Raw genomic sequence first — 25,904 nt, 5'->3', positions numbered from 1 at the left:
TTTAAACTAGATATTTTTGGATGATATGAAGTCAAATACACGGCAAGGCTATCATCATTGAGACCAAATCACTACTAATTATAAACTCAAGACTCATCAAAGAAAGAGAAATAAAAAACCCGAATTCCAGCCTTTGCTTAATATATTTGTGCTTTTTTGTGCTTGTATAATTTTGTGTTTGTGCTCCCGCTTGGTAACCAAGTTTGATGTGTGTTTGTATTACCTGTTAAAAGATTTTTCTTTTTTGAGAGAGAGAGAGAGAGAGAGAGAGATAGAGAATATTTCTGGCCATGAGGTCAAAGGTCAGACGTCAAGTGAAAGTGTTCAAATTCCATATTTTCCTCATATCTCAGAAATGGTTCAAGATACATTCATGGAACTTAGTGAATATGCATGTACTGATTGGCAGTGATTGTCTTGGATACCTTAGGGTCAAAGGTCAAGGTCAACCGAAACTTTCATTATTTCGATAGTATGCAGTGTCTGCGGGTTTTTTTATTGTTCTTGTTTTGTATGAGCCTGCATGTTATCTTGATTATGTAATATTACATTTTCATGTTTTTGTCATACTGCAGAAGTGTATTTTTCATTTTTGTAAAATCATTTGTAATTCAGCCTCTGGCTGCCATCAATGATTTGTTGAATAAAGATACCATTATTACTACTGCTAATAATAATTTCTGTAAGTGTTTCAGGCAAGACCCTTGGCAGAGCAGTTCGGAGTTATCTGAAAGGGATACCCTTCTAAAAGGAAACGGAATACATGAATACATAAATCAATCAATAAATCAATCAACAGCATATTGTGTGTCTGCTGGAAACTCCGGGCATGTAGGCCTATACACAATTCCCTAATTATACGTAACACAGCAGCATGTACACATTGTATTTTTGGGCCTTTCTCATGATTACCGATCCCGGCTTCGAGCTGCCAGAACTTTTGTGCATATGTGTGTGTGTGTGTGTGTGTGTGTGTGTGTGTGTGTTTGTGTTTTTGTGTCCGTATACTTTAGAAATGCTGCTGCTACCTTTCAACAACACGCACGAACACGTCACATTTAAAAACGCCTGAAATATGAAAACGAGAACCCAGATTTCTACTTAAATATCTTTAATGACATCACATCAATTATGCAAATGAAATGCATCAAACTCCTGATTCTTCATCCTCCATGAGAAACCTTATCATTGTTATTAACACAACAATATTAGGTTTGCTTTACTGTATTAGTATCAAACAAAGTTTATCCATGCTTAATATCCATCGCATTGAATATTTTAGCACTTTTTAGCAACAATGTTCTGCAAATTATTTTACCTTTCTTTGTGGTAGTTCAATGCAATAACATATACAGTTACGTTGATGTTGCAAAAACAAAATGCTACAAGTGTATCAATCATGTATCACAACATGTGACTTATTAGCATTCAGATGGATGCACACATTCGTCCTGTTTTATATGTATATAAACTGGACGAGATATAAGTACCTTTAGGCATACATCAGAGGAAAACACTTATACTCGTCATCATTTCAAAGTCCTTCCTATATTGATTTGATTTTTCATTGACAGAGACGTAAAACGTCTTCTTTACAAATTGAGTCTACTGCCTTCCTAATGCACAAAGATGATATGAGATCAATTGCTGCAAGACGCAAAAGTCCGTTATTCAGACTGGAATTCTCACGAACAACCACAGCCAGAATCATGCTGATGTGTGTGCGAAGAGCAGTCTGATTGGCTGTTGAGATTCAGATTCCGACACTGAGGCAGAAGGTTGCTGATGACGTCAGAGGAACCTGGTTCGAACGACATGGTGGCGTCGTTCATCCTGTAGTAGCGACCTTCTTGGAAGAAGTAGACGAAGCCGTCGGCGAACAAGCTTGCTGCTTCGACGCCGCTCCGTAGTGCCACGGGTACATTTTCGAACATATTCGTAATGCGAGCCCGTCGTAGTAAGCTGTTGGTATTGCTAAACTTGTAGGCAAAACTCCCTGTTCATGCAGACATTGGAAAGGGAAAATACGAATGAATTAATATTGAATATAGTAAATTACATTGGGCCTGATTAAATCATGAACTTTGATTCAAATTGATACAATTAGGTAGGAAGTGCCTGTACAACATTGATTAAATGATATTCCCATTATAACGCAGTATTCACAAAGATAAAGATGGTATTGAGCAAAATATCAGTAATAAAGTCAGACGAAACTACCATAAATTGAGTTTATCAATTTTGATACATATCATTATACGTGGGTCTGGACTCTAGAGGAACACCATCCAAGGAAGAACTTATCCAAGCACGTAAGCTTATCCAAGCACCTCAGTTTGAAAGTCTAGTCTTATCCACCATTCCACAGTTCTCCAAAAGTCGTGCCCTAAGAGTCGTAAGAGTATTTTTGGTTCCACGTAGATTCCAGTGACCAGAATGAAAAAGACTTTTTAAACTTGTATGTGATTGGTTATTTGTCAGGGGAACCGTACGATAATGTGAGAAGAGCAGTACACTAAAACGCAGCTCACCTTTGAAGAAGTATTTTTCGCCATTTCCTGACTGGTAGGCGGCATCGATGTTGCAAGGAAGACCGACCCATCTTCGGTTAGTCGGGAAAGGCGGCTGGTTATGATTGGCGATCGTCTGACGATACACGAAACAATCCTGTTAACGAGATTAGAAGGCACTACGAGAATTAATATCAGGTAGCGGGAATCTGGCGGCAAGAACACCTATTCAATGGCATTAAGTTTAATAATGCTTTTTATTCAAATTACGCACCATAAAACAAATTAGGAATGGCCTTGATATAATCATGATAAAAGATATAACATTAGACCTGGTTATCGATACAGAGCAAGTTATGAGATCTTACATCGACGTATCCGCACAAACACACACACACACACACACACACACACACATACATAAAGCCACCAGCAAACACATGTATATGCATACATTCTCTTCAAGTTACTTCACAGTTACACATAATGTGGATTAGCATATGTAGGTTTACCACAAAGCAAATCAAAATATTGCTCACATTTCTTTTTTTTTTAATTGTTGGAAACGCGCAAAACGAAGCCGTCAAGAGTAGTGCAGCAATAATAATTTATGGTTGCAACTGCTCACAAATACAACAGAGTCAAGCAACTTACGGTGAAGAAATATGAGAAGATGCCATCTTGGAAGCTAGCGTCAAGAGCTGAGGGGAAATTGGTGCCAAATCTGGCGTCGACTCTTCCCCACGTTGCAGTCGATTCGTCGAGTCGCCAGTAGTAGGGTCCTAGTAAAGGAAACAGACACAAAACAAAATGGTTCATCAGATTATAGAACACTTTCTCGTCACAAATCTCCAAGTTTACTGGAAGTCAGATTTGATAAAAGTGAAATTGACACATGTACCGCTTTGTATCAAGTATTTATATGGAAACAAATCAACTATCGAATTGAACTATTGACACACTTGGTATTAGCAGGAAAAAAAAAAAAACTCGTACCACTGTACCGGCATGCACTGCTTGATCATGACACTCGTTAGATCAGGCAAGGTCATGACAAGATTACTAGTGAAGAAGATACAAGCATATAAAATCATGACAAGTTTACTCAAAGAGGGCGTGCTTTTATACTCACCGCTGATGGCAAAGACTCGGCCCCTGACATCTCGAATGACAGATTGAAAAGAACCGCTGCAAGCTGTCCTGGGAGGGGGCGGGCTAGTGGGTGGTTGGCGTGTCGTGGTGGTCGATACCGTGGTCGTCGGTTGACGGGTTGTGGTGGTTGTTGGTCGCTTAGTGGCTGGTACCGTGTTCGTCGGTCGACGGGTTGTCGTGGTTGTTGTTCGTCCAGACCCAGTGTTCGCTGATGATTAAACAGAAAGAAGAAGAATGTAAGCACCGTAGGAATGCATGGCCACAACTAAGCACTAATAGATTAACAGCCAGAAAAAAGGTAAGAACAAAAATCTTCTTTACTTGATACTGATAAACTCGTTTGCCTTGTGCAAGGGTCCATAGGTTGATTTGTGTATTCATACATACTATCATTCATACATACGGGGTAAAAAGATTTAGATTAAGATACTCACGTCCATACAGACTTTGAATTCCGAGGATGTCATCCCGATCGAGACGAAAATTGGGCTGGTAACCACGATAGTAGGGGTACATGAGGGCAGACGACACGTCCGAATGATACAAACCAAGACTGTGTCCAAACTCGTGGGCGGCAACTTGAAACAGGTTGGTACCTGATTGATAGAGAAAACATCAGTTAACACTTGAGGATTTGAAGGTAGAAGAGCAAATTGCATCAATGTACTTTTGAGGTTATGTCTTAAAGTCTTCACCGGAATAAACAAGGGAGTACGAAGATAAAACTTAAGCTTGGCCAAAAAGCCGCTCAGAGAAAACAAGTGAGTTCATATTATTGAAAAAAAAACATTCATCACGACATTTTACTTGCTGGGTGACTCACCTGAGTATGTATTCATAGTCCATGTCTCAGACTCGTCGAAATGGGCGTCTCCGTTTCGGGGAAGGAAGGCGTGAGCGAGTACACCACCAGGACCGTCAAACCGGATACCATCGCCGTGCTCGTAGCTGCCGAACAAGATCTGGATATCGACTGAACCAGGACCGATGACTTCCTGGAAGCTTAAGCCTGACACATCTTCCCAGACCTGTGAAACAAACAACGATTCAGTCGATTTTAAACAGACGTGCACACATTCGACACTGAAATGATATCGTACAAACTCACTCAGTAACTGTTTCTTGATTACGTGATACTTTATCAAGACACAATAAGGGACCAAGGAGGAGTGATTTTTGCTTTGTTGTTTCACAAGCATGAAAGGGCGATTTAAATACACAGTCTGACTTTAAATGGCGTCTACGAGATCATTAATCATCGTAAGCTTGAAAAACGTATCGCACATGTTAGCAGACCATTTTCATCTAAATTAAAGAAACTGAAGTTTTGAGAAAGTTTATTCCGATTTGAGGTCGAAAAGTGAAATGGAAGAACGTGCTAATGCCCAAACGTAATGACATCGTCTTACCTGGAAAGCTCGTCTGATCTCGCTCTTCACCTGGGATGACGATGGGATATCGGCGGTGAGGGCGCCAAAGCGGTATGTCACACGACTGTTGAGCCACTTGGTTCTAGCAGCCACAAAGGGAAGCACGTCAGGCACTCCGCAACGAGTTGTGTTCAGAATCTCGACGGTTGCATTGTCAAGAATACCTGTCAACGACAAAGAAGAAAAAAAGATGAAGTAAAAAGTTTTAATACCAACTTATTGTGTACAGCGCACGGCGTTTAAAGAGTAATGACACCTGCATACATGTAGGTGGAATATAAAATGAGGAGATGATGTACATTTTCGGGGGGGGGGGGGGGGGGGGGGGACTCCAGACAGATGGGTCATTATTTTTAGTTTTGTACAGATACTTCGAAATCGAATCCTTTTTGCACTAATTCTAAGGTACAAACACTTTCCCTTGTCCCCAGAACGAATGTGCGATATAATATAAAAACGAAAAATGTGTAAACTCTCTTTGGATTAAAACAAAAAGGAAGAAAAAATGTGTGTGGCTTGGTTTTCCAAGTGCCAACTGTAATATACCAAAAGCCATCCTTGTTTAAGACGAGATAATAGTGAGTGACCTCACCTGTTTGAGGAATACTAGCGTTCCTCTGGAAGTCCATTAGAACCTTAGTCAGATTGACTTCGGTATTTGGGTTGAAGGAGGAGCCTGGTGGCAGATAGCCGAACTGCTCAAGTTGACCCTTTGTGGAGAGAAGGAAACAAGAAAATGACAGAACAATGAAAACAGATCATCTAAAATTGTGTGTACTCTAGCTTCGATTACTCTTAACATGTACATTGATGGATTGTGGGTTGATTGCCCATTTGCAACCTCTATTCTTTGATAGTAATGTCATGATATCGACAGTATATCCTGATAACCAAGACTTAAGAAAACGACACTTGATTAACATTCTCATGGAATGATAATATAGGTTTTCAGGACAAATGTCATTGCCTTGTCATATACAGTTACAATTAAGAATCATGAATTTTAGTCAAATGAGCACAGGAAATGAATCATCATCATTCAAAATCGTTTTTCGTCGTTCAAATGTAATTATGTCGCAGCAGATTTCGCATTTGTGCATTCTGATGCATGATTGCGCTTACTAAGTACGTTTTCGGCAATGGTTATTCAACTTCGTCTCAACCTGTCTCCAGCTCATTTCCAAGATTCAAATTCGCATAAATACAGGGAAACAAGCTCTTAAAAGGGACATCCAGAATAAACCAGTACGATATCCATTTTCAAAGTACATGACTTTGATATTGATATTTCCCTAACAACGACTATGAAAGCTCTAAACGAGATGGACCAAAGTCTTTCGATCGCTTAATCAAACATACGAATTAGAATGTACATAAAATGAAAAGGGATAACAACTTTACGAAGTCTATGATTCCATACAAAGGAGTTCAGTATAACTAGCTACGTTGGTTTTTGAACGCATTATAGGAGTTGACTCTACATGTATATAAATCAATGGATCATCATTCAAAATCAAGCTTTTGTAGCAAGTTGTGAGGCTTACTTTGAGTTTCGTCACTTCTGACAGTTCGATGCCATCTTCAACAACTACCATGGGTGATCCGGATGGCTGTGCCGTCGTCGTGAGAAAATCTTGGATGTCAACGTCGCTCTGGATTGAATCAGTTGAAGCTTTCGCCACGGTAATTGATGTCAACAACCTACACAGGGTAAGCAAGGTGATCAGAAAGACTGGTTTGTCCATCGTGGATGTGAAGCTCCTAATGTGTTGATTCGATAAGGACTGCTAATTATTCTCTAAAGTTTCCCTTGGTTAGAATGTGATTAGAACCCTCCTTCTCGGTCCCATTTATATTAGGTCTCTCCGAGAGTGGCGACATAAAGAAAACTCTGCTCTTCGCTGATTGGCTAGCCAATCAGCAGGTGCCCTCTGAGAAGCGAGCGTGTATTGGACGTTCAGTGTCGCTTTGGTTTAATACAAAAGAAGGGCAGCCAGGCCTTGCAGTATTGTTGCTGCTGCTGTATCCGGGTTATGCTTTCAATTTGTCTATGAGTGTTAAGGTGTAGGTGTATTAAGGGATTAGATAACTGACACCTAGCTCACCTGAAACCATCTTCTATTCTTCCTCCCTTCTCTTACTAAGTAGCATTAAATCATCCAATTTCGAATGTGTTTCTGTCTGGATTTTTCATGTACACACGTCTCCATGTCAACGATAAACAGATCAGCCCGTATTTTCGTTACTCATACATGGCGATAGAGTTAAAATTGTGACAAAACTCGATAACATTTTTCAGTATAGGTATATTGCACAACTTCTCAAATTTTGAATCTCCCGTTTATTTCCCAAGAAAATATTTCCGGGGAAATGGCTTAATTACAACAAATAAAAAACACCCTCACACGTACAATTATTGCGGAAGAAGAAAAGGAAATAATTTGAATCGATTGAATGTTGCCAAACGAAATTGGGTGCTCTATAAACGCATAACAGAGTGATCTATTGCACACTGTCAATATGTTTATATACAAGTTAATAGACAGGTAGTTGCTTGATAAAAGATTTTTGAGACGAAATTCTCCAAGAGCTATACGTGTATATCACTACAGATCACATTAGATCACAGTGCTAGGAAGCAGACAGCTTCCAAATAGTAATTCTTCGAGACTATATTCATGACTTCCAGAATTGAATATTAAGAACTTCTAGAGATGAATGTTTTTATTTTGAGTAAGTGATAGCTGCAAAATAATGATTTACAATTCTTTCATGAGTAAAAATCAGAATAGTTAAGTATCTGATTTCCTCGTGATAAACAAGTCATGTTGTTTCATTTAGTTTAATACATTCTTTCATACTTGCATGTTATTGTCTTCAACTAATCGTGGTAGAAACTGTAACAGTAATTGCAATCATGATTCAACACTGCGTGTGGGTGGTATGCGATGCACAGCTTCGTAATAGCATCGTATGACATTTTGTAGTCAAAACTATCACCATCATAAAATATCAGTATCAGTCATGTCGGTAGTTGTTCCCTGATTTGACCATTTCCTGTTATTTTTCACCTCATATAAAATAATTCTATATGCCAACCTCAAAGAGCAAAAGGTTTACATGTTTGGAACAAACAAACAAACAAACAAAAGAGTTATTTGTTGTCGTTGTTGTTATAGTTCTGTTGTTTCCCACATTTGGGTTCGACAGCCGTTTCAGCAACGTATAACCGTTTTAAATAGAGTCCAACCATCACGTGAAAGAGAATACATTCTCGTTATACGTAGCATCAGCACTTGAGACAAAGTTTGAAGACGAAATAAGAAGTACAGATGAAAGAAAGAAAAAGGAAGAGAATACGGGCCATGCTGTTTTAATGTATGTCTCTAACACAGGACTGTATGGTCGGTGAGTCGAACGCTAATTGCTCTATCACTTTGATGAAATAGACATCACACAGAAGTTATGGGTCAGTTGTCAACTGGGCATGGTCCAAGTTACGTGATGAAATTATCGTCATCAAGAACCAGTTCTCATTCTCATAATCTACGGAGCTATAATGATGAACTACTTTGAAAGTTCCCTCTTTGAGAACAAGGGATACGCCAGGTGACAGGGCATTCATAAAACATGTGCATCAAACAGATAAGTAAACGGCAAATTCACCATTGTAAGGTGAACATTAAGATGACCCAGGGCCGAGGAGGTCCTGCTAGATCGTGGCTGTTTTCGCCTGGCAACTGAAGTATACTTTTGATCAACTGTGAAATTTATCCCAGTTGCCCACCATTTTTTTGTCATAGAATGTCATATTTTTATGAAGCTGTGTACTTATCTTGGATATTTCGACAGAAGTAGCAGAAGGCGTAAGTCTGAGTGGCATAATTCGCGTGATCATGGTACAACTAATAAGGAGTTGCCCGTTAACTGCCAAATATTTTCTTTCAGCATTAATGAAGAGCTCTTCCAGGTGTGGTCCTTAATTTCGATTAATTATTCCTACCTGTAAAGCCTTGCTGTGGATTATACAAGGGGGGGGGGGGTGGGGGTAACGTGGAATATAGGCCATTCACCCTTCAGAATGTCTAAGCTGACTTAGTGGTATATGAAGACGTGTCCGTTGATTGGATCCCGGTGTATTGTCTGTGTTGAACAATTGGGATTCCTTTCATATGCCTTTGGACAGTACTGCGTTCATGTCCTAAACAACTGACAGTTTAAGGAGCATTGTGAGGCAATTAACCATGTCTGATTAGGGTAATCAACAGCAAACTATTTGGCTAGCCATTGTCTATCATCTGCCCAGGTGTGGCATGCTGGTATACAATTAGTTTTGTATGTAGCGCGTATTGCAGACATGTCTTAATCAATCAACACAAGCTAATGAACCCCGAAAGAAGAGTTCTTTCCAATGGGTGATATCAAGTTCCTGCTTCTCCATTTTTGTTGCGAGAATTGGCAAACTTTTCAAACTACCCTGTACAGCATAATATATCCACATTGCAGACAGGACGCAGGCGATTCCTGGGCTCTGTGTTATTCGTACACAATATGAACACTAACTCATTGGTCTTATTGTAATGCACTTTTTCCGGTGCAAGCAGCAAAAGAGTCATAACTACCCTTGCCTGACATATTGTTAGTTTGTGTGTTTGCTTGCTTGTTTGTTTGTTTGTTTGTTTGTTTGTTTGTTTGTTTGTTTGTTTGTTTGTTTGTTTGTTTTACAAGATATAAGACCAGCAAGTACGGAGAGGGTTCACAACCAGGCGCGTATTGTTTTCATCAATTTTACGTTTTGGTATCAATTTTGATTTAATTCATCAATGAACAAACAATTCAAAAAAATACAAAATGTGTAGTTTCAATTTAAAAATGACACAAAAGAAATAATGATACCAATGTGAAACGTTACACATAATATCGAGTACAACAGATCTGGAAGTGTGATACAATCATTTCATCATTGTGTTCACTTTATCGTTCCATCCCGCTACGCTCATACTTTATGGTGATGGGTGGGGATTGCATTGATTTTACTTGCTATCGCGCATTACCACAATGGCATCAAGAAATAAGATTACAACACCAAATAGCTGTTTCTCAAAAAGCGATGAAGGTGAAAGAAGTTTTAACTCGAATATACAAATAAATGTCAGCTCAAACAATCAAACCGGAACAGCGCACATGAAAAAGGAAAAGGCACAACAAAAATCAAAACGACACCTAATAACGCATCATATTCGCCTACAGATCGATGCACACTGTTACAAAGAACGATTGGTGCACTTTGCAAGCTTGTCATGTCACACAGGAAGCATAGACACGACTTGTAGTGCAGCAGTGTATCATCGGTAACGCTATTGTAGCTTACACGACTTAGAGCAAAATATCTAGTAAGACAATGCATATACTGCATCGCTCCACAGACGACGTAATTATTAACTTCAGAACATAACCTCTCTGCGGAGATGCTAGGAAAATCACCTCTGTGAAATCCGAATGGGACCAGAAGGATGTCACTTCGCGTCTTTAATTTTTTTTTTGCTTGTTTTTGTTTCTTTTATTTGTAAATGAATTGCATGAAAAGATTTTTTTCCATGCTTCGGAACCGATACTTTTCAAACAAAAACAAATTAAGTGCTTGAGGTGATGGGGGTAAGGAATCTTATGCCTTGTGATCATACGATACTTCCTGGCTTTCTTCGCCTCACAATCAACGCAATTGAGTCAATTTCGTGATGATCTCTCTGTATATGTTTTTCATTTTACCCGGCAGTTCTCAGGCTACAGCGGACTACTGAGTATTAATAAAACAGATTGATAGAAATAACACATAATTATACAAACAGACAATTAAACACAAACACACTCAAAACACACACACACACATACGCAGTATTATATTTCGTTACATAACTTTCCTCTCATACCATAGGACGTAGACATGTACATTCTTTCAAAGTACCATACTCTTAATCATTGAGAATGGCATAACATGCAATTTATAAAGTTTGAACATGCCATTTAATCTTACACCCTCTAAAGTGGGAATATGTTTCCCACTTTTAGCTCCCTGTTTTATATGAGCTTTCTAATTAATCATACTAGCTGGGCCCAGTGGCTGGGCCTATATGATATAGTACAATTTTATGTCTCTGCACTACTTATAAATGCTACATGGAATCAATATGTTCAATTAACCCGAGAAACTCGATACTCTCAGGGAGGTGGAAAGAGATCTCTTTCCATATCCCAGTATTCCTAATTGATGTCTTGCGCGTGTACTTCGTTGCTTCATTGCCTCGACCAGTGAAAGTTTCCCCTCTTCTGTTTGCGCCTCAACGCAACCATACTTGCCCCATTGACTTATGTGATAAATCAAGCCCCAAGTCCTACACCCCCACTACGAGCAGCTAGCTGCTGCAGTATCAGCAGTGTCGAGCCGCTTCGCCCGCGCCCGGCAGTTAACGGCTTGATGATGCTTCATAGACGGCCTTGCCCTTGGGCCGGGATAGACGTGCCCTACACCAAAGTCTGAGACAGAGTCGATCCGTGGTAAGCCTTCCATATCGCTATAGCTGAAGAATTGTGTACAAATAACAATAATCAGGTAATATGCATCCTAGACGGAAAAATCAGTGGCGCTAGTGTACGTACTTTCTCAACTTTTTTTACACTTGTCTTGTCGGAATAATTTATGTCGATCGCAGAGCTAACGTCAGACAGTAGACTCTAACATCATCAGTTTGCTCATGCTTTTGCCCTTGGTCAATACGCAGCCAGAAGTACGTGTGAATATGATGATCCACGACCCGGGTCCATGACTCGGTACTCACACAGGACGTAGGACGATGTTGTGTTTGTCGAGGCGACTAGGATCTAGCTCTTTATCGTGCAATGAATTTTGCTTGTAGCAATAGCATTTTATATTGTCATATTGCCATATTGAGTACGGTATGTATGCCTGTACATCAAATGCTAATGCCTGTAGGAAAATTGAAATGCTGTTCATTCTCTGGCTCTGGATAGTGGAAGTCACTTCTTATTTTTGGTAGCTAGTGATACTGTAAACAAAATTTAATTTAGTTCTTTTTCAGTGTATGTTTCTGTTATCATTTCCATAGTAATGCAGAACTCTGCTGTTGTTGTGCCTCCAGACTGGGGAAGGAGAACGGAGAGGGCCAAAGAGAGGATCGATGAATTGGCCCAGGATCTGGACAAGCTCAGCCAGGAGATCTGGTCTCATCCTGAGCTGTGCTATGAGGAGCACCATGCCCACCAGGTCCTCACAGATCTCCTGGAGAGGGAAGGATTTGAGGTAACATTACTTAACAAGTCCTGAATTCAGTGATGTAACAATTTAATCCCTTTTTCAGGCCATGGCTTGGACAATCTAGGAACATTCCCCTTGGACTCGGTGGAAGCAAGGAGATGCAAGTTTGATTGATCCCTGATCCAGTTCAACTATAGAGGGCCATGGACTGATAAAGAAGGGTTTCTTTTTTTTTTGTGGGGAGGGGGAGGAGGGAGGTTGTTTCTTACTGTAGCACATGTAAGCAGAGGCTTGTGTAACATCACCATTTTATCCTAAGAGTAAGAAATGTGATACATGTGTACATATGAATGCAATGAAAGTCAGCAAATGGTCTAACCACCTGTTCATTTGCGTATGCACGATAGTAGTAGTTTACTTACAGGGATATTTTTATAATGTTTTGTGTAAGAAAGGTATGGACAAAGTGGAGTCACCAAGAGATAAAAGACAATCTGTGTGTTTTCATATCATATTCTACTCAGAACTATTTGTGTGACAATCGTGTCTTGTCTGAGATCAGCTTAGGCTTGTATGATATGTGCATCCTGCGTTCTACATGAAAAAAAAAGAAAAAAACCAACACAAAAACATTATTGCTCACACTTTAGTTCATTGGATGACTTGTTGGTGAGTGACAAGGGGAGATACGGGCATGAAAATCATAATACCAGCTTGTTTTCAAACACTGTTCCCATGTGAAATTTGATATGGCCATTCTTTTCATTCAGGTCACCAGACACTATATTCTTGAGACCGCTTTCAGAGCGACCTACGGCAGGGACGGCGGCGCTCACGTCTGCGTGATCTGCGAATATGATGCGCTTCCCCAGATCGGCCACGCCTGTGGACACAATCTCATCGCAGAGTGTGGAGCGGGGGCAGGGTTGGGGATTAAAGCAGCAATGGAGATGGATGAGCTACCAGTAGGAAGGGTAAATGTCTTGTTTTATGTGCATCAAGAATGTACACCAATATAGGTGAATGTGCCATGCATTTTTTCAAGGCAACCGATGTGCTGCCTTTCTGTGCATCACTCATTCTGTACTACCAGAAACGATGTCAGACTTTGTTCTCATTAGTCCAACTAGATATGAGTGGGAATTATTTTCAGTGATGCCAAATTCAGATAGCAACTAGGCATGATCACTCAAGGGAGCGAAGTGACCAAGCAGGGGAGGTTGTGAGCTTATTAAGCATTTTTAATTTGTAAAGCATTTTTTGTAGTGAATGTTAATAATAACATTTTGATCTATTCTTCTTCTTTTTAAAGTCCCAAAATATCATTGTGTGTGTGTGTGTGTGTGTGTGTGTGTGTGTGTGTGTGTGGTTTGAAATCCATTTTTTTTTTTGGGGGGGGGGATGGAGGTGTGAGAGATGTGAGAAAAAGCTTGTCAGGTGTGTGAGAATAAGAAAGACCCCTGAGATGTTAGACTTATGCCTAATGTCTGAGACTTGGTAGGTTTGCATTTTTCATCTTCATTAAAATCAGAGAATGACTCCCACATTGTCTGCATCAATGAGTTTCCAAATTCAGAGCACAATTCATTCTTGATATTTTGGGAAGTGGCATCATGCTCATGGTATACAAGCTGTCTTCTGTACCAAAACGTTCAACTGAAATGAGCAGAATGGCTCATATGCCGTGAAAAGATGTCTGATTAAAGGTTTGCAAACGAGGATCCCTACTGTACCTTTCAAGTAACAAAGTACCAGAAGTCAACCTGACTGGAATTTGAAGGGTTCTTGTTTCTGTTACATCATACAGGTGACTGTGATAGGAACTCCTGCTGAAGAAGGTGGAGGGGGCAAGAAACACCTCATTGCCGGCGGAGCTTTCAAGGAGATGGACATCGCAATGATGGCTCACCCATACGCTCACAACGTCTCGAGGCCAACAGCGTTGTCAATGCAGGTGTGAGTATCTCACAACTCCTCCCATCACCCCATCCCATCCCATCCCCTACAGAAAAGAAAAAAATCATGCATCATATTGCTGCTTGCTGATATCTGTTATTAAATATAAATTACATCAAGGGAAGTAAATACCTTATGAGTCATGTTTTGCCCATTTCTTTTTGTGGTGTAGATTTTTTTTCTTTGTGTTGCTTGCCCCACAAAGTATTCATACCTTTGTTCTAATCCTTGAGCTTCTTATCTCCTTACCCCCCAAGTTATTGTATGAAACCAACTGAAACTGCTCCAGTTATCAGTGGTATCACTTTAAATTGTCAATCTGACATTTAACATGCACCATCTATGGTGATTAATTGCCAAATAATGAGATTTATCACAATCATGGTATTATCATGAAATTTGTGTGTTTGTCTTTGATTAATGTATTATTCAAATAAAAGGAGACAGACGTACTCATCTAACAACTGTTTCAGTATTTCTACTTGTGCCGCATGTGCATGAAAGTCCTCTGGTTATGCTGAATGAATGTTCTGTAAAGCGCATGAATGTGCAATAGGTTTTGTCAAAATGTTACAAGAGATTTTCCTGTACATACCTTTCAATGCCATTCCCTCAGAATGACGATACATTTTACGGGTCATGCAGCCCACGCTTCAGCCACCCCCTGGCAGGGCGTCAATGCACTCGATGCGGCCGTCATGTGCTACACTAGCATCTCTGTCATGAGGCAACAGTTCAAACCAAATTGGAGGGTGCATGGTATGTGACATCACAGCTTCCCAATAGTCTTGCTTCCAGTCATTTTTGTTTTCTTTTGCCCCCAACCATATTACCGAGAACCACATGTACCATTTTGAAGTGATGACTGAAATACGTCATTTGACCGTCCAACTGGCAGAGTCATCCTATCAGAAACAAAATACATTGTTGACCTGGCAGGCACAGATGTGGACCTTTAAACATCCTATATCCATTGCCTCTGAACAGTGGTAATGCCCCATGAAGTGGATACATTGTAGACTCAGAACCTGTAGGCAGTGGGTTGAAGGACAAGCTTGACACAAATGACTAAAATAGTATAACAAGCACCATCATCTCACAAAGACAAAGTCAAAGTCTGCCAAAATATATTCGTGTGTTTTATAAGGAGTTATGCAATAAGTTTCTTCTTTCATATTGAACTGTGGATGCATATACCAGTAGAGGTGGGCTGTTTTTTTTTGTGTGTGTGTGTATGTGTGTGTTTTGTTTTGTTTTGTTTTGTTTTGTTTTTGAGGGGGGAGGGGGTTGTATTCATATTTCTTAAATAAATACAGAGGTAGATATGATAAAATCCAGACTGATGCTGGAGATGATTACGCTTTTTATTTGAATTCAAAAAGGTAGTTTGAATTTAGCTCATGGATCATGCAAAGTTTATTGGCTTTAATGTGCGTGACAGATCATGTGTGCCCAGAGACATTCTTCATAACATTTCACCTTCTGGTACAAATCAAGCTACTTTGCAATAATTTTGTATTATTTAGATATGGAAACAAATAAATTAGATCAAATGAAATAATGAACACAAGCTGATATAGATGTGTTTTGTATGTGCATGGATTTGATTTAAACTACATGTTTGTACTCATGTGAATTCAGGCCATAATGTCTAAATGCACTGGTACTGTTATTAGTCATTTGTTTAATTTCTCCAATGTGGTACAGCCATCTTCACAAAGGGCGGAGTCCAACCCAACATCATCCCTGAAGAGGCGGAGCTGCTGTACTATCTCAGGACACCTGACGAGGAACAGATGCAAGTGCTCAAGAAGAAGGTAGAGGAGTGTGCCAGAGGGGCTGCCATGGCAACAGGATGCGCCGTAAGAGAACAAAAATCTTGTGTCAAAATGATGTCAACAGATATTGACAGACATGTATCTTTCCCAACCACAAGTGCAGTTAGCACCCACTCTGTGATATGCACAGTTCATGTACTGTATACCTCAATTGCATTATATTCATAATGAAGATAATGATATACGTAATGATTCCTGTCCAAAATTACTTGTCATCTCATCAGGTTACAAGATCAAGGTTTAGTGAAAGCTTTCTGAGCATTTGTAAGAAGAGATGAGCTAGTCCAAGAGTATTAGTTTTAACCTGGACATTTTTGGTAACAAGCTGATTTTTTCAGGATAAGTCCAGAAAAATGTCTAGAATAACATACTAAAAGTCCTCATAAATCCTCCTTGAGCGTTTTCCGCAATCCAAGATGGCGTCCAAAATGGCCGCCATTTCCAGAAATTCTTGTAACTTTTCAACCAGAGAACCCAAATACAAAATTTAAATGTCCAAATATATGTTTTAAAGCATGAAGAACTCAATAAAATACATATCAAGAGATGTTGATGCACGCAAGTACCGAAATCCAAGATGGCGTCCAAAATGGCCGCCATTTTCTGAAATTCTTATAACTTTTCAGCCAGGTAGCCTAAATACAAAATTTAAATGTCTACATATATGTTCTGAAGGATGAAGAACTCAATAAAGTACGTATTAAGAGTTGTTGAAGCTCACAAGTACCGTAATCCAAGATGGCGTCCAAAATGGCCGCCATTTCCTGATTTTTTTTTTCATAATTTTGCAAGTAGATGTCAACTGTACACACTTGGAATGTCGAAATTTGAAGCATGAAGAACTCATTGAAACACATATCAAGAGATTTTGATGCATGCACGCAAGTACCGTAATCCAAGATGGCGTCCAAAATGGCTGCCATTTTCTGAAATTCTTATAACTTTTCAGCCAGGTAGCCTAAATACAAAATTTAAATGTCTACATATATGTTCTGAAGGATGAAGAACTCAATAAAGTACGTATTAAGAGTTGTTGAAGCTCACAAGTACCGTAATCCAAGATGGCGTCCAAAATGGCCGCCATTTCCTGATTTTTTTTTTTCATAATTTTGCAAGTAGATGTCAACTGTACACACTTGGAATGTCGAAATATACGTTTTGAGTCTCAAGGAACCAAATACTTATTCAGAGATTTTGAAACACAAATAAAGCACTTGAGCACTTCCAGAAATCCAAAGTGGTGTCCAAAATGGCTGCCATTTCCTGTTTTTCTCATAACCCTGCAACTACGTAATTGCGATACGCACTTAAATGTATAAATATATATTTTAAGACATAAGGAACCCAACGAAATACTTATTTAGAGATCATGAAGCACATAAGTACAAATAAAATCACGTGAGTTCTTCCCGAAAACCAAATGTTGCCCAAAATGGCCGCCATTTGTTCATCAAAATTTGCTGTTTTTAGCCTGTTTCAAGAGACAAAGAAATTCAACATAATGTTCGAGATTCAACAACTCAGAAGGTCCAGTGGAATCTTTCCTGTAAATGTGCACAAAATGGGTATAGGTTGGGTTGGATGCATCCCCCCCCCCCCCCCTCCTCCTTGGGGAAGGTGGTGGCCTGTACAATCATTATTTTCCAAATATTCAACCTGAAGTATTTGCACTTTGTCATTCATAAAAATGCTAAATGTCCCTCGCTCGGCCCCTTTTTATAGACTTTGTACACTTTTGAGATTAACAAATTTCCGAATCTGTCATCAAAAAGTGTGCACTAGATCTTTCACTTACAAAATGCAAATGTTAGTTCCCTCATATTGAAGGGTAATTTGCCCTAACTCTTCAACCGCTCACTTCCCCCAATATATATTAAATTTCCCTTTTGATTAACAATTCCTAAATATTCCATCAAATGTGTGTAAATGATATAATTATTTCATTTCTATTCAAGTGTAAAAGCTCCTTCTTTTCTATGGGGGATGGGGATAATGAGACTATTATTATCTACTCTTCGAGAATGGATAATTTTCTCCATATAACACCAAGGGTGCATTAGGCCGTTTAATGACGATCATCGAAATGCAAAACTCCCTCCAGTCGAAAGTGACCCCCCCCCCCCCCCCCATCATCTACTAGCTCATTGCCTTGAATAAACTAGTCTTTATTCTACTTACACTTTTTATTAGAAACAAAAATCTAGTGTTTCATCAACAGAGCGCACCATAAAACTCGTAACCTGAAAAAAACAACAAATCTCCATTTTGTGGGAAAGTGCATCACCTCATACGCCTCCCCCGCATATTTCCATAAGTATTAATTTCTTACTTTTAGGACAAAAACAAATCTCAGATATTTCACCAAAGAGTGCGCTAAATCTCTGAATTTCAAATTGGAAAATTCAAAAATTTCTGAGGTATGGGAAGGAGTATTCTCCTTTCACACTTCTCCCTCCCCGACACTTTCCTGAATATATATTTTTCCTCACGTTTTCAAATAGAAAACAAATATCGGGTATTTCATCAAATGGATGCAACAGCTCTGTGAAAATACGAAATTTTCCCTCGTGTGGGAGCAGGCAACCCTGTAACCGCGCACTTCCATGATTGTATATCTTTTTTTTCCTTTTTTGATGGAAACAAAAATCTAATATTTCACCAATAGGGTGCATCAGGATGTCTGAATATCAGGTCTGAAAATGCAAAATCTCCCTCATGTTGGGGGGGGGGGAGGGGGAGGGGACCCCCCCCCCCCCCCCCACACACACACATCCTTCCATAATCATATTGCCCATTTCCCTGAATACTACTTTATATCCAATTTCCTACTCTTTGATGGAAATAATTCAATATCTTACCAAACGCTTGCACTATGTATTTCACTTTCGAGTAAAAAAAAGAAAGAAAAAAGGTCCCTCGTATGGTGGAGGAGTATCCCCCCTCCATGCACAAATAACTTTACTTTTCAAAGAATTGTTTTTATTTCTCAAGTGATAACTGACAGTTTCAACTGGAACTCACCTCATGGTAGACATCAAATGCATTGGTAATAAAAAGGGGCTAGCACTAAATTTTCATTTCATGTGCTTAAGGTGACGAAAATAGACCATGTTGTAAACGGATATTGCCTTCTAGTATAGGCTTTATGTTTAGCAACAAATCTGTTGGTGAAATATTTCTCTCGTAACAAGGACACACTCCTTGACGTTAACATGCAAATGCTTTTATTTGTATACTTTACACATAAGAACTATATTTTAAATAAAAAGTTTCTTATAAAATATATTGACATTTATTTACATAATTGTGAGATAAAATTGGTTGCACCCCATTTTCCATATAAGGAAGAGCTCGAGCGTTAAAATCAGCACATTCGTGCGTCTAAATATCTTAATATCTATTTTATTGAGTTATTCATGTTTCGAAACGTGTAAAGACACTTAAACTGTGTATTGGGTTCTCTAGTTGAAAGGTTATAAAAATTTCAGGATATGGCGGCCATTTTGGTTGCCATATTGGATTACGGTACTTGTGTGCGTCAACATCTCTTAATATGTATTTTATTGAGTTCTTCATCCTTCAAAACATATATCTAGACACTTAAATTTTGTATTTAGGTTACCTGGCTAAAAAGCTATAACAATTTCAGAAAATGGCAGCCATTTTGGACGCCATCTTGGATTTCGGTACTTGCGTGCATCAAAATCTCTTGATATGTGTTTCAATGAGTTCTTCATGCTTCAAAACATATATTTAGACATATAAATTTCGTATTTGGGTTACCTGACTGAAAAGCTATAAGAATTTCAAAAAATGGCGGCCATTTTGGACGCCATCTTGGATTTCGGTACTTGCGTGCATCAACATCTCTTTATATGTGTTTTATTGAGTTCTTCATGCTTCAAAACATATATTTAGACATTTTAATTTTGTATTTGGGTTCTCTGGTTGAAAAGTTATAAGAAATTCTGGAAATGGCGGCCATTTTGGACGCCATCTTGGATTGCGGAAAACGCTCAAGGAGGATTTATGAGGACTTTTAGTATGTTATTCTAGACATTTTTCTGGACCTATCCTGAAAAAATCAGCTTGTTACCAAAAATGTCCAGGTTTAGGCCTTTTTTGACCTAATGCTCTTGGACTAAGCTGTAAGCACACACCAATGTACCTGTATGTGGTATTAACGTATCAGGGCAGTTACTCTCCCCCCCCCCCCCCCCCCACCCCTGGCTAAATACTGGTTAGTGGCAAGGTTTGAGCTTGGGCTTGGGTTAGGGTTAGGATTAGGTTCAGAATTAGGATTAGGGTTAGGGTTAGGGAAAGGTCTGAGGTAATTACACAGGGGGTAACTGCCCTAGAACCAGTATTCCAATTACTTTTCATCTTAATCCTACCAACATGAGACTATTTTGTCAAGTAAGGTACTTGAATAATGAATTATGTTATCAATGTGGATTCTAGACTGTATTCTGATGTACATATACATGCAAAAAATTAATTTGTGTGTAGCCATACTTTACTAGGTTAGATTCAACATGATGAATCACATTATGTTTTCGTATGAAATATCTAATAAGGAATGATAAGTAAATCTAAGACAAGATGCATCAACACAGAACTTCTTTATATGTATTCTTTTTTTCTAATTAATGCTTCATTGTTCACACTGATCTTGAACCTTTCCAAGTATATCAATGTCAATAGTACACCAACTACAAATGGTTCGCTCTGTGGCATGGCATGGTTTGCTCAGGCATGCTGCGGACGACATCACTTGGTGGTCCAACATGGCACACTTCCTGGCATGGTTTGCTATGTTATCTTCCATTTTAGGAGCATTCACTCTCAATTGAAGACATCCTGTAGGTCGCTGTGGTTTGGTCAGGCAACTTTTAAACTTTGGACTGAATACACCATTATTTACCATTATCTATGCAGGAAAAATGCACATATGGATGCAGCTATGCCAATGTGATCCACAATGGTGTCATTGCTTCGACATACGAGCGGCACGCAGAAAACCTCGGCTGCACCTGCCCAGAGGAGGTGCGGCGGGAGCAGGGCGGGTCAACGGACATGGGAAACGTTTCCTATGTCCTACCCAGCATCCATCCCAAGTTTGGCATCCCCACGGACTCAGCCACCCACAACCCTGGCTTCACCAAGTGGGCAGGTCAGTGGTAAAATGTTGACAGATTCCGGGCTTACACATAGAACAGCACAATGAGCGCTCACGTTCAAGTTGACGCATCAACAGATGCAAGTTTTGCACATTAGGCCCCCTTTCATAAAGATTGATCGTAAAATTGATCGTAAAATTGATCTTATGATTAATGAAATTCAATGCTTAGTCTGCTGTTAAATCTATGTTTTATGAAGCATAAGTATCTTCATGAAATAGACTTACGATCAGTATTGATCTTACGCTCGATTCACCAAGTTATGCTTGATGAATAGAGTGTAAGGTTAATTGTAACTCTTTATGAAACAAGCCCCTGATGTATTAATAGGCAATTATCGTACAGGCCCCCTTTCATTTCTTAACCCATTCCTTACGGGAACCTGGTATACCAGGTTCCAGTGGCATCAACTGATATACAGGAACCTGGAATACCATGTTCCCAAAATGTAGACAGGAGTGCCTGCATTGGTGGCCTAGGTTCATGTAAATTTGTGTTATGTTGCCCCCCCCCCCCCCCCCCAAAAAAAAAAGAAAAAAAAGAATGGCTTTAATAGAAAGATTAGAGTTTCTTCTATGAAGCTATTTTCTTTCTGTATGAAAGCAGAGTGTATGGCAGTATTATTTGACTTTTCTTCAATATAGTGTGCGCTTGTTTTGCTGTAATGCTCATATAAAGATGTACATAGTGATCAAGGTTGAGTTTAGCAGAGACTCCAACTCTCCCGTTTTCGACGGGAGATCTCCCGCCGAAAACCCATTTTTGCAAAATCTCCCGTTCTCCCGTTTGCGATTTAATTTCTCCCGCCCTGGCTCTTTGTCTCCCATTGGAAAGGATTCCTTATGCTTATTTCTATCGTGTGTTGAAAAAATAAGCCTTAGATAGCACAAGAGAGCATCTAGAACCCTAGGAACTTCGCGCTTCGCACACATCAAGTTGGAGTCTCCCGTTTGCTAGGGGTTTCAGGCGGGAGAATCTCCAGATCTGAAGGTGCTTTGGGTTGGAGTCTCTGCTTTAGTAGATATTTGATTTTGCTGACCCCATTCAACAAAATTGTTCGTGAGCCCATCAGTGCACGATCTATTCATAACTTTCGCTCGATCTATATCCGATCAATGTCAACATGTAGTTGACTGTGGAAAGGGGTTACATGTACCACTTGGCTGCCTTCCGACAGGTGGATTAGCAACCTGTCTGTTCTCTGTCAACCAGCAAAAAGAATATCGTTTGGGGGTATTGAAGGTGCTTGGAGAATTGTGTGAGGAATTGGTTAATAACCCTTTAACCACTCTCCACTCTTATTTCTAATAACTTTTAAAAGGGTGGTGCAACTACTCTGAAAGTTAGTTTTAGTCATGAATAGACTGAGTGATTGTGGAGTGCAGAATTTCAGCCTAATCTGATAATCCCTTCGCTGTGGTTACTGTAGAGTTCTACATCCTGCTCTTTGTCCTATTCATAGCACAGAGCACAGCTTGATGAGTTTAGCACTTGAATAGACCCTTAACTTTATAACTTCTTTTCTCACTGCACACTTTTCCAGAGTGTGTGCTTTCTTTCCATTATTTAGATAAGTCAGAAGATTACACAGCATGTATAGAGAAATACATCATTTTAGAGTTTAAAGTCTGCTCTCAGAGAATATACCCTAAGCTAAACTAAGAATCCATGTCTTGTGACCTTTTGGTGTTTTTGTGATGCAGGGTCATATTATAATAATGACTATTGAGACCTGTTTGCACATACTGCCAATGCCTTTCAAAGGTCATTCCTGGGAAGTTGAAGATGGCAGGAACCAGTTGAAATAGTTATGTAAGCATCATATCAAAAAATAGTCGGTCTTCTTCGTTTGCAAATGCCTGTATGATAGCATGATTATATTCTGAAATGTGTTAGCAAAGCAGATTATGTATAGAATATCTCCTCTAGATGTCTTTCCAGAATATGGTATAAAGAAAAACTTTCCATTACTATTTATGTTTAAAGTGATTGGAAACCCCGTGATTTTAAAGTTTAATATGGCATGATCACTTAAGTGATGCTGATTTATATGGTCCTTCAAAGCTTGTACAGGGAAATTCCTTTCGTGTTAATGGTTATAAGTTTCTACACACAATTGATTTCTGGAATCCTTTTTTTTTTCTGGCTGTGCAGTAATTACAATATTTTCAATTGTTTTCATGTGATATTTATCATATTTTGGTATGTGTATATTGTCTTTTACACATATTATGTACTACTATATATGCCATATATTTTGCAAGATTTTTATTTTCAAGAATTTGGCAAGTCAGATGCTCTTTGGGAATTGAACAACACAAAAATAAAATATTACCTCTGATCGTGACATAAATGTGACACGATGTGTATGTTTCTTCATTCATAATTTTACTTTGTGCTTGTGAATTTATTCACTCACTAAGATGTTGGGAAGTCCCAGTTTGCGAAATATAAATGTTTCTAGATTTGGTGTAAACAGTATGCTGATAGCCGTTTAGAATGGCAGTTTATTCATGAGAATCAATGAATACTGGACTGAACGATTAAATACATGAATCAGTGTATAAATGAAGAAATTATCACTTTAAAGAATGAGTGAATACATTAAAAAGGAAGTAAATAAATAAATTGATTGAATTGATAAATAGAAAAATGAGAAAATGAGTGAATAAAAGAATTAAAAAAGAATTACTTACACCTTCAAAATTGTAACATGGTATTATGGGAACAGTAATGGTTGTAGAATGCTGCTGATATTTCTCTCTTGTAGGCATGCCAGAGGCCCAGCTCCCAACCCTGATTCAGGCCAAGGCCCTGGCCCTCACTGCCCTGGACCTGATGGACCCAAGTTTGGACCTGCTACAGAGGGCCAAGGCAGAGTTTGAGGAGATTGTCGGGGGTCTTGTGCCCCCTGATGACCACTTGTGACCATGACATGGGTACAGCTCCAGAAGGGAGAGGACGTACTGTGACACGTGTGTGAGAATGTGAATGTGTTTGTGTTTGTGTTTGTGTATGCGTTTGTGTATGTGTACATGTATGTGTGTATCTGTGAGTTCATGCTGATGCTGGTAGTAGAGCTGGTGTATGTGTCATTGTGTGTATGGTGTTTGTATTTGTGTGTGTGTGTGTGTGTGTGTGTGTATGTGTGTACAATCATTGCCAGCATGCCAGTGTAAGTGTGTGTTCTGTGTGTTAGTGAGTGTTTTGAAAGATGCCTATAAATGTTTAAATCAGATTTTGTGCCACAGTTGGAATACAGGGCACTCCCTCCTGTTACAATGAATAGGGGTATAATGAAAGTTTGTTACTATGAAGTGAAAATTCAGGTCCCAAAATTATTATCACTAGATATGTTGCAAAATTTCCTTCAATTACGACAAAATTTTGATAAACCAGTAACGTAAGAAAACTGCTGGTCTTAAGGACTTCGTTGTAATGGGAGTTGCCTGTATATTCATGTACAATCAGTTTGTGAAAACACAACAAAATAATGTTGATGTCTTGATCACTGCAAAGACTCGGTATGCTGCGCATCATGCCAGAATTTATATTAATTGAGGTCAGGTGTATTGAAGCAGCAGCATTGAGGTTAAGTGCCAAGAGATTTGGTACCTCTTAGGAAATCTTTTCACATCAAGTATTTCATGGACAGATACGGAATAAACGTAGGAGCCTGGACTGGTCCAGATCTGGTAAAGACCTCAATGTTGAAGTGATATGTTTTACATGATGTCTAAAGGAAAGCACTGAATGCACAGAAATCAAGCAACCACAGGAGCAATGGTTTAAAAGTCCCCTACAGAGAACTAGGAAATGAGTATAGAGTGCCTAGCCTCGGGCCCAACCCCCACAGGCAGGGGACTCAAATTTGACGGTTCGTCATCTCATCCACTTAGCCATGACAGCTCCTGCTGTATAACTTATATGTGATTAGACATTTAGCAGTTGTCAGTGAGCATGAGTGAACAGGTTCACTATTCAATCTGATAAGAGGGTTTACTTTGTTGTTACAGTAAAGCCACAATTTTTTGTGTGCATCTTAATTACACAAATTTCGCAAGAGCTAAGATTCGCAGAATTAAAATGCATGCAAAAGTTCTTGTCTACACTCTGTGCATTGAATCAGAATGCCTGTGTCAATTCATGAAAATTTCATGCTGTGAATAAGGTTGCTGGCTCCAATTGTAAAAAATTTCATGCCATCAGTATTTCTTGTTTTACAGTAGACTGAAATTGATATCAACTTGTGGCTCATGGGAACTAAGTGTGGCATGCCATGCATGAACACTTTGGGGGCTTATCATGTTGCAGGGGCACTGGATGAAGTGCATGACATTCAAATTATGGAGGGGATAAAATGTTTTCCACGTTCTGTGGATTGTGATTTAATCCTTTGTTCTCTGAGTGCCCACTGACACCGAAAACCCAAGAGCATTGTACACATTGCCTAAAGTCCCTGGTACAGAAGTATAATATGGTTAAACAAAGAGGGTATTTTGAAGCTTGCAATATTTAAAGGTGCATAGTCCCGGTAGTGTAAAGGGCGCTGTCGATGATACTGC

General features: G+C 39.2%; 2 protein-coding genes across 2 annotated transcripts; one reads left to right on the top strand and one right to left on the bottom strand.

The window, feature by feature from the left end:
• Window positions 1-1,685: 1,685 nt before the first annotated feature.
• Window positions 1,686-11,660, bottom strand: LOC139739992 (hatching enzyme-like). The gene is made up of 10 exons (XM_071650588.1): window positions 11,500-11,660; window positions 6,637-6,793; window positions 5,685-5,802; window positions 5,072-5,256; window positions 4,486-4,690; window positions 4,097-4,258; window positions 3,643-3,870; window positions 3,165-3,292; window positions 2,532-2,667; window positions 1,686-1,996 (listed from the first exon to the last, which is right to left on the bottom strand). The coding sequence occupies exons 1-10, from the start codon at window positions 11,658-11,660 to the stop codon at window positions 1,686-1,688; spliced, it is 1,791 nt and encodes a 596-aa protein (XP_071506689.1).
• LOC139740009 (xaa-Arg dipeptidase-like) lies at window positions 11,592-24,317 on the top strand. The gene is made up of 8 exons (XM_071650605.1): window positions 11,592-11,647; window positions 12,217-12,410; window positions 13,136-13,339; window positions 14,173-14,321; window positions 14,938-15,080; window positions 16,029-16,183; window positions 21,098-21,332; window positions 24,110-24,317. The coding sequence occupies exons 2-8, from the start codon at window positions 12,219-12,221 to the stop codon at window positions 24,265-24,267; spliced, it is 1,236 nt and encodes a 411-aa protein (XP_071506706.1). The 5' UTR covers window positions 11,592-11,647; window positions 12,217-12,218; the 3' UTR covers window positions 24,268-24,317.
• The last annotated feature ends 1,587 nt before the right edge of the window (window positions 24,318-25,904 follow it).

Source organism: Diadema antillarum, unplaced genomic scaffold (assembly GCF_040938485.1).
Source record: "Diadema antillarum isolate AM-2024a unplaced genomic scaffold, OU_Dant_1.0 seq00000824_RagTag, whole genome shotgun sequence".
Lineage (NCBI taxonomy): Eukaryota > Metazoa > Echinodermata > Echinoidea > Diadematoida > Diadematidae > Diadema > Diadema antillarum.
Note: the sequence above shows the minus strand (reverse complement) of the source record. Positions and strands in the feature narration are given on the sequence as shown.

Bases quoted from the DNA above. Each gene is read 5' to 3' on its own strand.
- LOC139740009 (XM_071650605.1), top strand. From the start codon at position 12,219: ATGCAGAACTCTGCTGTTGTTGTGCCTCCAGACTGGGGAAGGAGAACG. The intron at 14,322-14,937 runs GTGAGTATCTCA...CCATTCCCTCAG, and splicing joins ACAGCGTTGTCAATGCAGGT to AATGACGATACATTTTACGG. The intron at 21,333-24,109 runs GTCAGTGGTAAA...TCTCTCTTGTAG, and splicing joins TGGCTTCACCAAGTGGGCAG to GCATGCCAGAGGCCCAGCTC.
- LOC139739992 (XM_071650588.1), bottom strand. From the start codon at position 11,660: ATGGAAGGCTTACCACGGATCGACTCTGTCTCAGACTTTGGTGTAGGG. The intron at 4,691-5,071 runs GTAAGACGATGT...TTTGTTTCACAG, and splicing joins AGATCAGACGAGCTTTCCAG to GTCTGGGAAGATGTGTCAGG. The intron at 3,293-3,642 runs GTGAGTATAAAA...TTCCTTTACTAG, and splicing joins CCGAGTCTTTGCCATCAGCG to GACCCTACTACTGGCGACTC.